At 31.9% G+C, this 16,531-nt stretch overlaps 1 protein-coding gene across 5 annotated transcripts in view; it reads right to left on the bottom strand.

Moving 5' to 3' along the window:
* Positions 1-16,531, bottom strand: part of ADGRG6 (adhesion G protein-coupled receptor G6) — a 96,859-nt gene that overhangs the window by 37,552 nt on the left and 42,776 nt on the right. For 4 of the 5 annotated variants that reach the window (XM_039346810.1, XM_039346809.1, XM_039346808.1 and 1 more), the window contains exons 6-9: positions 12,122-12,202; positions 4,559-4,644; positions 1,825-1,877; positions 1,690-1,746 (exon numbers count right to left, since the gene is read on the bottom strand). In XM_039346810.1, the coding sequence (XP_039202744.1) occupies positions 1,690-1,746; positions 1,825-1,877; positions 4,559-4,644; positions 12,122-12,202 (277 nt within the window). The remainder of the gene's footprint in view (positions 1-1,689; positions 1,747-1,824; positions 1,878-4,558; positions 4,645-12,121; positions 12,203-16,531) is intronic. The other variant, XM_039346811.1, reaches the window with a different exon arrangement.

Below are 16,531 nucleotides of genomic sequence, written 5' to 3'. Positions count from 1 at the left end.
CCTTGTAGTAAGAATGTGCAGCAAGCGCATATTTATTGAGCTGGTAAATAACATCAAAGGCAACAATGCAATTTGCAAAATAAAATGGGGAATTCAGAAACAGAAAAAAAGGGAGCCCCTTTGTAATACACATCTTACCCATCTGACCTAGACTTGCTCATATGGTTACACCTAGGATATGAATGATCTTTCGGGGAAAAACAGCAGCAGCAGCAGGAACAGAAATGTGTGGCTTTACTGGGATGTCAAAAACGACATGGCATCAGTTATATCGAGGGCAAATATAGAGATTAAATGCAAACGATGATGATTTTAAAAATTATTCTCTTTGCTTTCCAATAGATATCATTTAATTGGGAAACAGGACTCCTGAAAAATTAGACATTTCATTACAGTAACAACTGAGAAAACATTGAATTTATTCAAAAATTAATAATATATTTACAATGTGTTGTCACTTCACTATTGTCCAGAGATCTTTTTATTATGCTGCTCCAGGTGCAAAAGCACCATGTGGTTCAGGAACTGGCAAACATACATCTGTCACCAATGTATGATCAATGCAATCTGAACATTAAGAGCTTTTGATAACTTTAATAGAAATTACTAAGTGATGTAAGATGAACAAACCACTTCGTCAAGCCATTCCAGAGTTTAATATTCTATGAGAACTCTTCCCTAACTCTAGTTCAGTTGTCAGTCTTTGAGAAAACAAACAATGCTAAAACTCACGAATGAAGGCAAATATAATTTGATCTTGAAATACTAAAACTGTTTCCAGTGGGATAGCCGTGTTACTTTGCAGCGAAAAATGAAATTTAGTGGAACATTCATATTATTGTAGTTATTTATTAACATTTCACCTGTGGTGCTGTATGATGCTAATATATACAGGTAGTCCTCATGGCCATTGGTTTAGTGACTAAAATTACAAAAAGTGACATGTTTTTCACACTTATGATCATTGCAGCATTCCCATGGTCATGAGACTAAAATTCAGATGCTTGGCAACTGGCATGTATTTATGATGATCACAGTGTCCCAGGATCATGTGATCACCTTTTGAGATCTTCTGACAAACAAAGTCAACAAAGAAGTCAGATTCATTTAACAACCATAAAAACTTAACAATTACAGTCATTCACGTAACAACTGTGGCAAGAAAGCTCATAAAATGGGGCAAAACTCTCTTAATAACTGTCTTGCTTAGCAATGGAAATTTTAAGCACAACTGTGGTCTTAAATCAAGGACTATCTATATGTGTACAACAGATTTCAGGAAGTATGTAGTAGGTTCCTTATAAAACGCATCAACTGACATCTTTCATAAATGGAACTCCTGGATGCTTCCTAAACTTTCTTTTTATCTTTTCTAGAACATGACTCTTCCGAAAAGGAATTATGACATTAGCTCTTAAACTGATAACTAAAGAGTAGCTTGAAATGCCGTATTTTCCGGCAAAGAAGACGACTTTCTAAAGCATACAAATCGGCTTGAAGTCGGGGGTCGTCTTATACGCCAAGTCATCTAATACACTGGAAAATAAGGTATGTTTTGGGAAATATGTCTCATATAATTACCAGGCAAAGTTATTTGACAAATATAAATCCAATTAGCATTTGATAAATGGAACAAAACTGCTAGAATTATTTCAGCGTTTTTGTAACAAGAATTTCTCACAATTTTACCTTTGATCAATACTTCTCTTTCCTCTTGAGGCGGTTTTTATTGAACTTGGTTCAACACTAGAAAAACAAAACACATATTTTTCAGAAAAGTGCCTTCTGCAAATTTCCTTTCTATCCTGTCAAGCAAGCACCTACCTTACATCCACCACACATACATTGTAATTCCAATTCCCCATGGTCTGAATTAACTAGAAAACAGGAAAACAGAGCAAAGGTTAAAATGCATAAAATTGTTGGAACTTTTATTTTTTGCATTAAATTCATTTTGTATGAATTTATCTTCATAGAATCTGAGTTTATTTTCATATGATCATCATTATGATAATCACCATCACCAGCATATCATTCATGCTGTTCCCTTTCATGTTGTGGTGGAAAGTACAGAAAGTGTAAAAAAAATAATAAGCCAAAGAAATGCTATATACAGTATTTCTGCCCTTACTTTTACTAGACCCATAAGCAGTTCATACATTTCCTTTTGTTCTTGTGAGTTAATTGTAGAAAAAAATAGTCTTTAAAAGGTAAGGCACAGAACAACATGTTAGGGAAAGCAAGGTTAGGTGCAGAAAATCAAGAATTCTAAAGTGCATGGCAGTATGTCTTAGTAAGAAAGTTCTCTTCCTAACCTATACCTTCACTATCAATATAAAGCACTAATAGAAGACTATTACTCTCTAACTGAGACATGAACCTGGATTAGATAACAGTCAAAATCTTTGTTATTAATCCTTAAAAGTAGTGACAGAAATCTAAATACGAGGAAAAAATCTCCATGCAGAAGTCTTAGCTGGGGTTCTCACTTAAACAATATCTCAATGGCTCTCTTGGCAAATTTATAACCTTATAGCCTATAAATTTTATAACCCTGTGGCAAGATGGCTAGCAAATAAATTTAATAAATAAATTCAAACATTATTAATCTAGATTCCATTTGACCTTAGCAACTGGTAAACCTTTAAAAACATATTTAACAGTGAATTAAAAAAACCTATATCACCACCATCACCATCAAAAACCTTGTGATTATACAATGAGAATAAACCTACATAGATGGTGGTGAAAAAATAAACTCGAAGTGACAAAAGACAGAGCCCAGTTTGATGTAATGGTTAAGGTACCAATTTCTTCCCAAAACTGAACTGACATATAAGGTCTAATAAACATAAAATATTTTCTGGTAAATTAATTTCATTTTAAATTCAGGTTTCTTCATATCTGGACCTACTGACTGCAAAATTGGATATTCCAATCCTTCATTCCACAGTTCAGACATTTAACTAATGCTAACTTTCATTTTCCATTTAAATTCCCTATAAATTGGAAATTTTGGGTTTGGTTCAGGTACTGCATCTTTTAGTTAAAACTGCAAGTTACTTAGAAGTTGCTAGAGCCTCAGGTCAATATTCTACTTCATAAAATTTCAATTCTATACATTCTCAATAGAGTATCATACTTAAATTATTTTCAACAGATATCAAGTGATCTCTTGTATAGATCATGAATCTAGTCAAACATCTTCCCTGGTATTTTCAAATTTGGATTATTCTACTGTACTAATTTCAGATGGAATTTGAAAGGTTATCGCTTATCTATTAATAACCAAATATATTTGGCAGCTTTCAAGGGTGGACAAAAATATCTTTGTTTAGTATGCCTTGATCCTAAAATTTGTGAAGCACAAAATCTTGTTATCCAGATGGGCTCCAAAAAATGGAGCAATTATTAAAATGGTCCCCCTCAAAAATATGTTAAAATAAAATGGTTAAATCTGATAAATTATATAATATTTATTATGATATAATTAATTTTGCACCAAATTAATGGAAGTTTTAATCATTAGACAGTATCTACTAACATTGCATCTATGCACCTTTTCTTATTGAATGCCCTCTAGTTGTTGTCAACCACATAGACAGGTTTTCTTCTTTGGTCATATATGGTCCTTAAGTGTATCATTTCGTGAATTTTGTACCTTAAGGGTAAACTTTGGATTGGGTTTTTTTCATGATCCACTTGTTTGTTTACCTAGCTAGCCAGAATATTCTAGGAACTCTTTTCCAACACCTAATTTCACAAAGGTTGATACTCTTCTATCCTGCTTCTTCAAAGTCCAACTTTCAATTCTATGCAGTGTCACAGAGAAAACTATTGCCTGCATAATTATGAACCTTGTAGGTATAGATATGTCATATACTTTCTTTCTTTCTCTTTCTCTCTCTCTCTCTCTCTCTCTCTCTTTTCTTTCTTTTTCTTTTCTCCTTCCTCTCTCCCTCCCGCACCTTCTCCAACACCTACACTGTTATTCTAGTCTATGGTACATTTCTTGATTTTACTTTAATTTATTGCTGATAAGTCTTTATTTTACTTTATTGTTCAGGTTAATCTTAAAAAGCAAAACTATTATCTGCCTAAATTAATTTAAAAGATTAATTCTTTTAATTGTTTTAATTCTGAGAAGCTCACAACAATAATAATGCTCAGAACTATAAAAATCACAATACCGAAACAAACATGGTGCCTCAATCATCTCCTTGAGATGCCTCACAATCAACTCCAAATATCCTCACTCTACTCCAATGCCTGGGTTAAAAGCCAGGTCTTGATGGCTTTCTGAAAAGCTAAAAGGATGGTGGCTGCTTAATCTCTATAGATTTTGAAAGATCAGAATAAAAAGCAGTATTTCAGATGAACAGTATGTACATTTGAACAAATAATCTAGAAATTACCAGTTCTGAATCATGCTTTTTAAAAATTAATATTTAAAATTTTAAATATCATACTTTTAAATATTTTAAAAAATATTTAAGTAACATCTTCAAAAGCACACTTAAAATGTATATACAATGGTTTGAAAAGTAGCCTAACTTACCCATTCTGTAATTACATTCTGAATGTTTGGCTCTGTATCTTCTTTGATTTTATAGACAGTAAAGTCTATTCTGTAGTATAATCTACCTAGGCATTACAAAAACAATGTAAATGTCAGAATTATGACTCTTATTTTATATTAATCTATAAAATTCTCACCAAGACACAACACTGATAATGCTTTGAAAACTGGCTTTAATTTTTAATCAGGAGCTTTAAAAATAATCAAATCCCCATTGAACTGACCCAATTATATTTCATAATTTAGTATGAAATGGGAAAAGCAAATGTTACTATAACTTTTATTGTTTTTTTCAGTATGAGATGAACTTTTCAGGAAAATTACAGTATTATGAAGGTATTCAATTTTATAAAAAACAGCATATTGGGGTTTTGTTTATTAAATATCTTTAAAACTTTTTTTTTACAAATGTGCTTAAATGTCTTGATATACTATATCTTACAGTAATAGATCAGGATTATAGATTTTTTTTTCAAACATATAGCTTAAGGGTTTATTAATATATGTAAGGAACCCTGGGAGAGATCATTGTTGGGGGTTGAAGTAGAAGGACAAAAAAAGAATAACCTCTCAACTATCCTATTAAATAAATAATTTGTTAGCTGACTGATACACAATTGGTCAGATAAGAATCTGAAAAAGGAGGAAATAAAATGAGGAATGAAGAATAAAAATTAATATAAGTTCTCCACAGAATTCAAGCTTTAGACAAATCCAATGCATATCCAAAGTAGTAAACTCTTTGACTTTAAGGTGTGAATCAAATAACAGAGGACTTCCAAAGGTGTTTTTATGACTGTGGACATGTACTACATTATGTACTCAGATATAAGGCAAGAATTTTAGGTGTCAATATTATGTTTGGCTTATCGATGGATGGGCTTATCAGCAAAAATATATATGGTAATATTTTTATAATATGTGTATATCTCGTATATACTTGCAGATAAGTCCATCTACAGAAGAGTAGACCCTTAAATTTAAAAAAAAAATTAAAAATGCAGATTGGCTTATCCTGCAAGCATATACCCTATTTCTTTGATAGGACTATGCCAACTAAAGCGCTCAGTGGCTCAAACTGAAAATATTTTGATATTATTATAGACATTATCTTAACATATATATTGGAGCTGTATAGAAATATTTGCACTAAGAGTAAAGGAGACCGCTTCAGTTTTTTCATATTTTTAATCATAATTTATATGAATACAATGCTGTTATTTTTCTTTTCAGGAGTACTTGAGCTTTATCTTATAATTCATTATGTTAACATGAAAATACGTAATAATTTGTTACAGTTCATAATTATTTATTTGAATGAGCGTATCTTTAATAACATTATTATCATGAATGTGTTTGTGTTTGAATATGTTATATCTAAACACATAGAAACATACATTTTTCTACATTTGTACATTTTTATTAATATATAATAAGATGCTAGATATTGGGAGAGATTCTAATATTTTTATTAACTTTTAATTAATTAAGGGTATCAATGGTGATAGAATTTTGTCAATGCTATTATCACTAGTTACACTGAAGTATATTCTATTTTTGAAGAAGGACCTATAACTTTTCTTTTGATTGTTAACTGCTTATACTGCAATAAGGGATTATTTACATGAATAAAGTTCAATGACTGGTATCTTTTCATTTTATCTTTCCTCTTATTCATCATAGTATTGTACATACCAAGTATAGCATACACAAAGAAGCAAATCTAGTTGTCATATGGAGCACATTTAAAACATCTCGTGGTTCCCAGTAAGTAAGAAGGGCAGAGAGCAGAGCCTGTTTATAGCCTGAAATGATAATTAGGTGGAATAGGGAACAAAATTCCCACAGATTACCTGCTCAATTATAACAGAATCATTTAGGGAAGGAATTACCTACATGGAATCCAGATTCTCTTATTGTACAGCATTTCACTGGTCATACTGAACTTTTTAATAATTACCAAACTGTTTATGGGATAGTAGAATCAATGTGTCATCAAAAAGAGATAAATAACTTTACAAATAGGTTGTACAATCCCAATATTTCATTCCACGTTTGTGGCTATTGTCCCAATTTGGGATTTTTTTTGTATTTTCATTTATATATCCCTATTTCTGGTATGAATTGATATATTTGAGGAACCATGAATAATCCATGATCTCATTAACATTTCAACTCATTTGGACAAATATATACCATAAATATGAACCAATTCTCTATGAACACAAAATCTTTTTTACATCTTCCTGGAAAGGAATTATTCGTGTGTTTTATGAAAATATAGTTTACGTTATGTCACACTGAATGGGAAAATTCTACTATTTCTAAATAGTAGAGCTAATTCAAATCTACCACTGCTGAATAATGAGTGAAAAATTATTTTCTCGGGTTAGTACTCTCAGGAGACTATCAATTGACAATATTAAAAAAAATTCAAAGCATACTTTCCATTGAATTTATACTCACATTATTTTTAAGATCACTGTTTCAAAATACTTAGATTACAGTAATCTAAGTAAAATAAAAATAAAACCAAACTGTTTTTATTTAAATATTTTTAAACATATTAGGCAGTGATTTCTCCTGTTCATTTTGTTGGATTTTGTTTATTTTGAAAAATCAGTTTTGAAAAAATAACAGTTCAGTAGATTCAATGTCTTTTTTCTTTATGGACAGCAAGACATATAATAGAGAAAGAGATATACAGAGATTCCATGTTTTGGTTTAGAAGCAAGGATCTAGCATCTCAGTGGAGAAAAGTGGGAGAGTAGAAATTATCTGCATATGGAGAAGATAATTTGATATGATTTCTCTCTCATATTTTCTGATCAAACCGTAATTATTTGTCTTCATTAGATTTTTACAAAACAATCTCCATGGATTGAATAGGAGAAACAGTGTAATTTGATTGTCACAATAGTCTCCTCAAAGATCTTGAATTAGTAAATGGAATGGTAGTGATTAGAATCAGATGCTAAAGTTCTACACTTCGATCATTGATCGTTTTAATATGGTATAAATGCTTTCTAATACACTTCTATTGTTTTAATGTTTCTATTGTTAAGCATTGTCTAGTTTAGTACCAGTAATTCTAAACTCTATTTATACATCTAGCAGATAGACATTTTTTCATTCTACATCTAGCTCAGTGGTTCTCAACCTTTTTAATGCCGCGACCCCCAACCGGTCGTAAGTTGAGGACTACTCAAAGGGTCATAAGTCGAGACTACTCAACTGGTGCAGCACCTTTTGCAGAATGGGACTTTTGGCGGGCTCAGCAGGGCAGAGACAGCCTGGACAATTCCTATTAGCTTTTGAAAGCCAATAGAATTAGACTCTGTTCAAGAGAGTCTATTCTATTGGCTTTCAAAAGCCAGTAGAATAAAAGCTAAGGAAAAGGGGAAAAAAATGGTGGACTGCGTTGTTTGGCGACCCCCGTGAAATGGTCGTTCGACCCCAAATGGGGTCCCGACCCACAGGTTGAGAACCACTGATCTAGCTTCATGTTTGACCTACTGTGTTTGACCTCAGGTCCACATGGGCAGTTCCGGTCCATGAAGGAATTACATAAAAAATTAGTCAAAAGATATTTGCCACTAGGAGTCAATGTTGTTTTGAACACAACACTTTCATTTGCTTCTGGTGCTATATTGGTCAGATCAGTTTCATGAATTAATATATCCACTGCATTTTGAACTTCTGACTTGTGATTATGGAATATCAGTCCAATGTTTGATACGTTTTCATCAAAATACTTAGTAGATTCATTCAACAAAAAAGACTGAACCTCAGTAACTACTGAAATTGTGGGTTGCTCCAAAAGGGAAGAATAGTTTACTATTTTTTCATATTTCAAGTCTTCAAAAGATGAAGGAATTATCTGGTCATAAAAATCAGTCACGCTAACATTATTTGAATTTAAAGAAGACAATCCTTTCTTAATGGGATCATCAATAGACTTGCTAGAACCATGATGCACTTTCCAAACAACCGATTCTTGTGTTGAAACAGTAACTTTAATTTTCGTATCAATACTTTTGTGAGCCATATCACCAAACTCTTCTGCATGACCAGGTTGAAGAAGTAGAATGTCTTTGCTTTCTAAATTATTTGGATCATTATGTTCATTTTGAAAAAGGTATGTTTCATCCATGGTGCTTGTTTCCTGAACTAGCTTTTCATTCCACAAATATTCTGAATCAAGAAAATATTGATCAAGGTTATTTAGAGGATCCTGTGAAGTTGAAGCATCTGAAATCATTGAAGTTGCTGCATGTTTGCCAAATTGTGCAATTGTTCCATGACTATTAGTAGGCAGTATTTCTAAAGGCAATGTCCTTATGAACAGATCAGGTATCTTTGGATGTTGTTTTTCAAAAAAAGCATTATTTATATGTGAATGCACTGTGCTTTTCATATAATCAGAAGCACTTGTAAGCTGACTAATCTGTAAGTCTGTATATACATTATGTGCTGGTTCCTTAAAATGTATTGGACTTAGCAATAAAACTTTGCAGGTATCTTCTACACAGGAAAATTCAAAAAATGGTGATGCTGATGTTTCAGCAGATGGGAAAAAAGTTATTAGTTGATCATCTGGGATTTTCTCCATAGTCTGTTGCATGGTTAAATTGGCAGTAATTTTTAAATCATCAGTAAACCTTCCTTGTAATATGTCATAAGTACCTATCTGTAAATGCAAGGAAGGCTGAATCAAAGTTATTATCTGGGAAGTTAAAGGGACATGCACAGCTGAAATATCATTTATTGATCCATTTTTGTTAAGAGGGTCTGATTTTGTTGCTATTCTTTCAATAACATCTGAAATCCCTGATGAGTACACTGCAAAAACTGAACTAAAATTCTCTTCTGTTATGTTAGTAAAAATAGATAACTTTGAAACATTATGGCCTACTAGTCTATTATAAGGAACTGTTTGCATGGTGATATCATCATCTATTTGTGTAGGCGACATGAAAAAAGACACTGTCTCTATTAGGGAAGAATATCTTCCAGTAGATTCTAGACGATCATTAACCATAGTCCAAAATGAAGTATTTATGTATTGTGTTGGAAGACTTGAATCATTAATTGTGAGAAAAGAAATGTCATTATGTGGGCTGCTAGATATATTATTTTCTACATATCCTACTCCAGAAATCACTTTTGACTTTGACTTGACATCTTCCAATAGAAATGAAAAAGAAGATACGTCATTATTGTAAGAAATGAACTTATCCGGAAGCTCAAATTCATCTTCTAGAGATGAACCTTCCTGTACTTCTAAATTATCTAATTGCTCAGTGAGAGAATTAAATGCAAAAAAATCACTTTTTAAAAAAGATCTATTGTATGTTTCTTGATATAAAGGCGAAACAGTTTGCTGAATTTCAGAATTTCTGCCTCTTGCTTTTGGTAAACCTGATGATAAATGTAATTCTCTACTATATTCCACTGACATGAAGACTTCTGTGGGATGGATTCTGGCCATAACATCTGGAAACCAGGCCTTCATGTTTTGTAATGAACCAGAAGGATTTGCACTGTGTTTAAACATTTGTTTTTTAAAATGTACTGAATTATAGTCCCTTACATGATTTAATTTTGTAGTCTGTAAATCATCTACAATGTAAAAGCCATTCCTAAGAGAATCCTCTTGTAGAAATCGCTTTGTAGGCTGCAAGTAGACACTTTCAAGTGATTTGTTTAGTAAGCCAAGCATTGTTTCTTTAACTAATTCCTTAGGGTATGTATAAGAATATTTATGAACAAGAGAAGAAAGGTTTTCATTTGGAATTCTGGAAATAAAATACTCATAAGTTGCATTTTCCTTCCATGTACTCAAAGACTGCAAGAAATTGTTAGCATGTTTATACACGGAAGAAAATGTGTAACTGATAGGAGATAACATCCACTGAGGGTCTTCTGTAAGTTCAAAAAAAGTGTTCTTGTCCACCAATGAAGGAAACAATAAGTTTGATCTAGAATCTTCTATCTCAACACTTCCACTCTGTTGAATATGGAATCCTAAATTCCTAATGTGATCAAGTGGGAGAGTTGGTGTTTCCTGTGAAATACTACTCTCATTTAACAAGCTCTCAGAATGTCCTGAAACGTTATTAAAGTATGACACTTTGATGGAAGAATTATAATTTATATTTACTTGTTCTGTGAAAGGGCCCAAGCTATTAATTTGCATTTCTCTAGAAGCAGATGGTATCACCTCAGGAGTTATTGTGATGAAGTAACTAGGTGCACTTTTTCTTTCATTTGTTGTAAATTTACTGGTGTGTAAAGGCCTCTGTTTTATAGGCCAAACTATTGGGGTTGATATAATTCCTATGTTTTTGATGCCTCTTATCTTAGAATCTTCTTGCCAATGTTGAATAGGTTGAGAAGAGTCAGCTGCATTTCTCTTGACTCTGAAGACCACTGTAGCAGGACTTTTCATTTCCTGCAGGACTGTACACATTAAGTCATTCAATTAATAAATAAAGTAAATTACTTGAAGAAATTACTTTGAAATTAAATACAGCTCAGAGATTGATTATGAAGAAATCATTTATTTCAGCAGGAACTGCATTATATAGACTGAGTTCTGATATGCAAAGATTAAACAAGAAGTTTAGGCAATTTATTCTTAAACTGTTCATTATACAAAACTGCTTCCACATTTTTCAAAATGTGCATAGGAGACAGAAATTTGTTCAGTCCTGTTCTTATCAAACTTTTATTCTATGCACTATTACTGTTTGTGAATGAAGACATAGAATTCTCTTTGAATGAGCTCCTTATCATAAATTCTATTACATGATCTATTATCTGTGAAATATTTTTATTCTTACTCCATACATACCCCAAGTTATGCTGTAAGTAGCTCTCTTGGTCGTCTCACCCTTGTACCTATATAGCTGTTTGTTGCTTTCTTTATAATTTTGAATCTAATTTTTATTTCATTTATTTCAATTTCAATTGAAAATATTCAACTCTAGAATCTGACAATGTTTTAAAGCAAGAGTAGACAAACTAAGAGTCCACTCTTGGTCCTTTCTTCTTTGTATATTCCTTAAAATATACGGACTCTTGAATATTGCAACATTCTAAGAGAAGTGTCACTTTTCATGCTTATCTTTAGGAGAAAGGTAGCAATCACTTTCAAGTGGATTTGGATTGTTCTTAATGATGTTACTTCAACTAATGACCCTCATCGAAATTTGTGAATAATTTTCTGTTTTTCATTGGCCCCAAGGGTACTCTGGATAACCACTCCTATAGAGAACTACATGAAGATTGCTTTTGTAAAACCTTTAGTATTTGAAGATTAATAATAAAAAAATCAAAACAGAAACATGACATCTTCTAGAAAATCTTCCCTCCGCACAGGAAATTTTGCTTATTCAAAATTGTTATTTGACACAAGCCTCTTTAAACAAGCCTTTTTGTTTTGATGAAACAAAATCTAACATTCATATATAATGCAAGTATGCTCAAAAGATAAAATGATGTAACCTATCAAAGAAAATATAACATTAAATGTCTTACCATCCGTTATTTTATCGGTTCTGTTAGTATCAGGCATGTTAGTGGTAATGGTGGGTGATGGAGTGGTTGCACTTACAGTAGCTGGTAACAAAGATGAAAAAGAATTGAACTTATATGGAATATGAATGTTAATAAGGTCAGGCAACATGAAAAAACAAACAGAGGAAATGACTTTTAAATGACTGAATCCACATACAACGTAAATCACACATATACATTTTTTGCGTTATACTCATTTCAAATTCCAGTGTGGTATATATATTTTTAAAAGTCTCATTTGTTCACCTACAGCATTTGGCAAAACAATGCCTCCACAAACAATTTAACAATAGTGTATTGGTGAATTCATGCTTAAAACCTCTCTTACATTTTTTAATCAAATCATGAACCAATGAATTACAAACATTACTGTATACTATTTCCTGCTGACCAATGTAGACAAATGTGTTACTTTGCTTCTTTGCAATGGCTGCAACAAATATACTAATGCAGATGCTGACCATTAATGCTATTAGCTATAATGAGATGAACTGAATTAATATGGATTGTAATTTTATGTGAAATTTTGCTAAAACCTACTATGGTTGCAATTTTTTTTAAAAAAATGAAAGTAACATGAATTTTTTCTCAGAGTTTTGCTACAGTATACTACACAAACAATATCTTTCATTAGTTAATAAAGCAGATATTTCAATCCTGAACACATTGTTTGCAAGTGAGCCACTGACTTGTAAATTTAATATCAAACCTGTCAGCTAAACAAGACTATTTGTTTGAAATGAAATACAGCGTAATCCACCTGTGAGTATGAAAATTCAAAATAATATTCTCTTAATGACAAAAAGGAGCCTTTATGAATAGCATAAAATTTGCTTTGCATCTATCAGCCAATTGTGTCAGCTTCTGATTAATACCCGCATAAATGACCACAACAAGATTATTTTTCAAGTTGCCTCAATTTCAGATGTCTTTTGTATTGGTAAAGAGTACCACTCATGACTGAAAATATTCAAAAACAGATTCCTGCTCATTTTTTAAGAACATCAACAGATGGAGACATTCTATTAAAAAAATAAGTTAGTATGACTATATTTTTGAGAAAAAAAATGCATTAAATAACAGCTCAGTCAAAAACATAACTGCTGCAATATTTGTTTAGTAACTATTCCTATTCATAGTCTGAACTACAGAACTGCATGAAATCGAAACATTTTTTCCTGCAAGCTCAGAATGAAACAGCCCTTATTTAAATAGAATCAAACTTCAAATTTTAGAGAAAATGATGGGAATTTCAAATCAGTTGTTGCATACTTGCTTTTCACGTAGGGTCGCGATAGTAGATAGGACTGTAGTCTATCCTGAATGACATCTATTAACCAAACTGCAAGAAATTTGTCTGGGATGATTTCTTTAGACATATTTGAAGACATTAAAATAACTTCTGAAAGGAGGTAATGGTAACTAAGCTATGTTCTCACCTGTGTTCATTCAAACGCATTTAGAGTAAAATATGTTTTTAAAAAGTCTATTTCACCTACTGGCAGAGATACATTTTTAATTTAAATAAATCTACTACAGAGTGACTCAGTTAACAGCTTATGGAATGAAGATGGCAGCTAATCTCTAATTATTTTCAGCTTGGTTAGACAAATGTCTACCTGTAAGCCTATAATAATAATTTTTCTTCTGGGAAAAGGGAGAAGAAACAGCACAAAATTTGGACTTTAAATACTTCCCATGTTGAAATACTTGAAAAGTCATTTGAGAGATGACTAAAATTTTTGATTATTAATGAGTCAAAGATAACATTTTTGAGACTTTCTCTATAGAATGATCAGAATCACTGATGTTTCAGTATCTTCAACTATGTAGCATAGAATTAAAAGAACTTCAGAATAAGAGATAATATTTATAGACTGAACTGAATTCGAAACAACTCATAACAAGAAGCTCAAAGGATTTACTCAGCCCTATTTATAAATTATTGGTGAAATACAACACATAAACCATTATTTTTCAAGCTCAAAATGAAACAGCCTTATTTCAATGGAACAACTGAAAGAAGAAGAACTTGAGACCAGTTAATATTCTGTCCAATTGCTAAACTAAATGAATTGCTAAATTGGAGGTTCATTGTCTAAAGACTGTTAGAAATGTAATGATGAAGTTTGATTATTTTTCCACGTATAGAAAATGTTTTGCAAAATGATTTATAACAGAATAAATTACCTTCTGCTCTGCTTTTCTTTCTTATTAAATATTATTCCACCTTACAGTCTCACAAAACATGATAATTGCTCCAAGGATATTCTATCCTTCCTATTGGAAAAGATTTCTCCTGTACAGTCATGTCCAACTCTAGGGAGCAGTGCTCATCTCTGTTACCTTGCTCAGGGAGTCAGTGCTGTCTGAAGATGTTTCCATGGCCATATGGCCAGGATGACTATATGCTGAGGTGCATGGAACACTGTTACCTGCCCACTGAAGTGGTACATACTTATCTACTTGCATTTACATGCTTTGGAATTGCTAGGTTTGTAGGAGCTGAAGTGAGAACAGAAGCTCACCTTATAACTCTGTTATTCTATTGCTTTATGAATTACAAAATTATTGGGTATACTTCATCCATCTCTTTCACAAATTCATGCTCACAATTGCTTTCTACTTCCCAAGTCTCATCATTAGATTTTTTCAGTGCTAGATTAGGACGACAGAAAGTCGTTAATCTTCAAGAGACTTCAGACTCTCATCACACAGAGACAGGACTGTTCAACAAAACACAAGTGTAGCAGGACATAGCTACCCGACTAATAAAAACTGAACTTCAGTCTTGCAATTGTTACCTGACTATTCCATACCCGACCCAGCTGCACATACTGTAGCAGCACCCTGTCAGCATTTTCTTCACCCACTTTGCAGTGTAGTAAAGCCTTCGTGATTAAGTAAAAAACAAAAAACAAAAATGTGAGTGGAAATGTAAGTATGTCTATGCCAGAGGCTCCAAAATTCCAAACATTCAGACTAAAATTCTTCACTAGTAATTTCACAGATAATATAACTCAAACCATTCCTCTAATTGAAATAATTTAGTACATTATTTAATCTCTCTCACATACACATAGACACACATTGGTATTAAATCTAATAACTGTTTTGTGAATGCCTACTAAGGCATTCAATTTGTATAAACATGGTGTTATAGCTATGTGACTTGTCTTACAAATCTCATGTCATTATGAATCAGAAAATTAATGAAATCCTCATGATCTATTATCCTTTCACTACTAAATATTAAAGGAGATATGCAGTGATGTGCAATCAATAGTAAAGATAAATGGGTAAAAATCTCATGGGTAATTCAAATCTGTCCCACAGATGTTCAACTAACAGTTGTGACACCCTCTTTCTTTAATATATAATTTTTATTGAAAGGTTTAACAACAATATTAAGAACTAATATAAACCAAAGTATTAAGAAAATTCATAAAAAGATAGAGAGAAAATGAGAAATAAAGAAAAAACTAAAAGTGCAGAAAGAAAAAGTAGTAGAAGTAGAGAAAAAGAAACAAGATAAGACTTTGATATATTTCTAATGTCTAAGTTTGATTTTTATGAGCTGTATAATATAAGAAATAACCCCCCAAAATAATAATAATAATAATAATAATAATAATAATAATAATAATAATAATAATAATAATAATAATAATAGCTTTCCTAACTGCTTGGTCTATAGAGGAACAATATGGGTTTTCTCCTTTCTTCTCAAAAAATAAAATCCTCCCACAAAAAGTCTATGTATAATTTCTATATTATACAGAATAAAACATGAATCAAGAACTAAGATAAATTACCACAAGTCATACTGCAGTGAACGTATCCCCTCTTTTCTGGAATACTTTGTTAGATCGCTGTAGCTGGAGAAGAAGAAACTGTATAACCCTTAAGGAGAATGCTGCGATCCATTAGTTTGTTCATACCCTTGTTGTGTCAAAATAAACAGTACACTTCTGAAATATACTATAGCAACAAACTGAATGAAGGAAAAAAAACAGGCTAGAACCTTTTATACTGGAGGTGTTGATTATCTACAAAATTTAAAATATGTAATAGAAAACATAAATTATTTTTCTTTTCCTTCCATATTTGATTTGTTATCATATACATATTAGATAGATAGATAGATAGATAGATAGATAGATAGATAGATAGATAGATAGATAGATAGATAGATAGATAGATAATATACTGATCGTTTAAATCTTAAAGCAGGGCTTTTCAACCTTTTCACCCATTGTACCACTTTTAGGATATGGCAACATCCGAGTACCACCAGTTGCCTAGCAAGGTGTCAAAAACTTGATGACAAAAAAAAGGAAAAAAGTCATGAAGTACAGGTAGTCCTCAATT

The sequence above is a fragment of the Crotalus tigris genome, unplaced genomic scaffold (assembly GCF_016545835.1).
Source record: "Crotalus tigris isolate CLP2741 ecotype Arizona unplaced genomic scaffold, ASM1654583v1 scf7180000018030.5226217, whole genome shotgun sequence".
Taxonomy (NCBI): Eukaryota; Metazoa; Chordata; class Lepidosauria; order Squamata; family Viperidae; genus Crotalus; species Crotalus tigris.
This window is presented reverse-complemented; position numbering and strand designations above follow the sequence as displayed.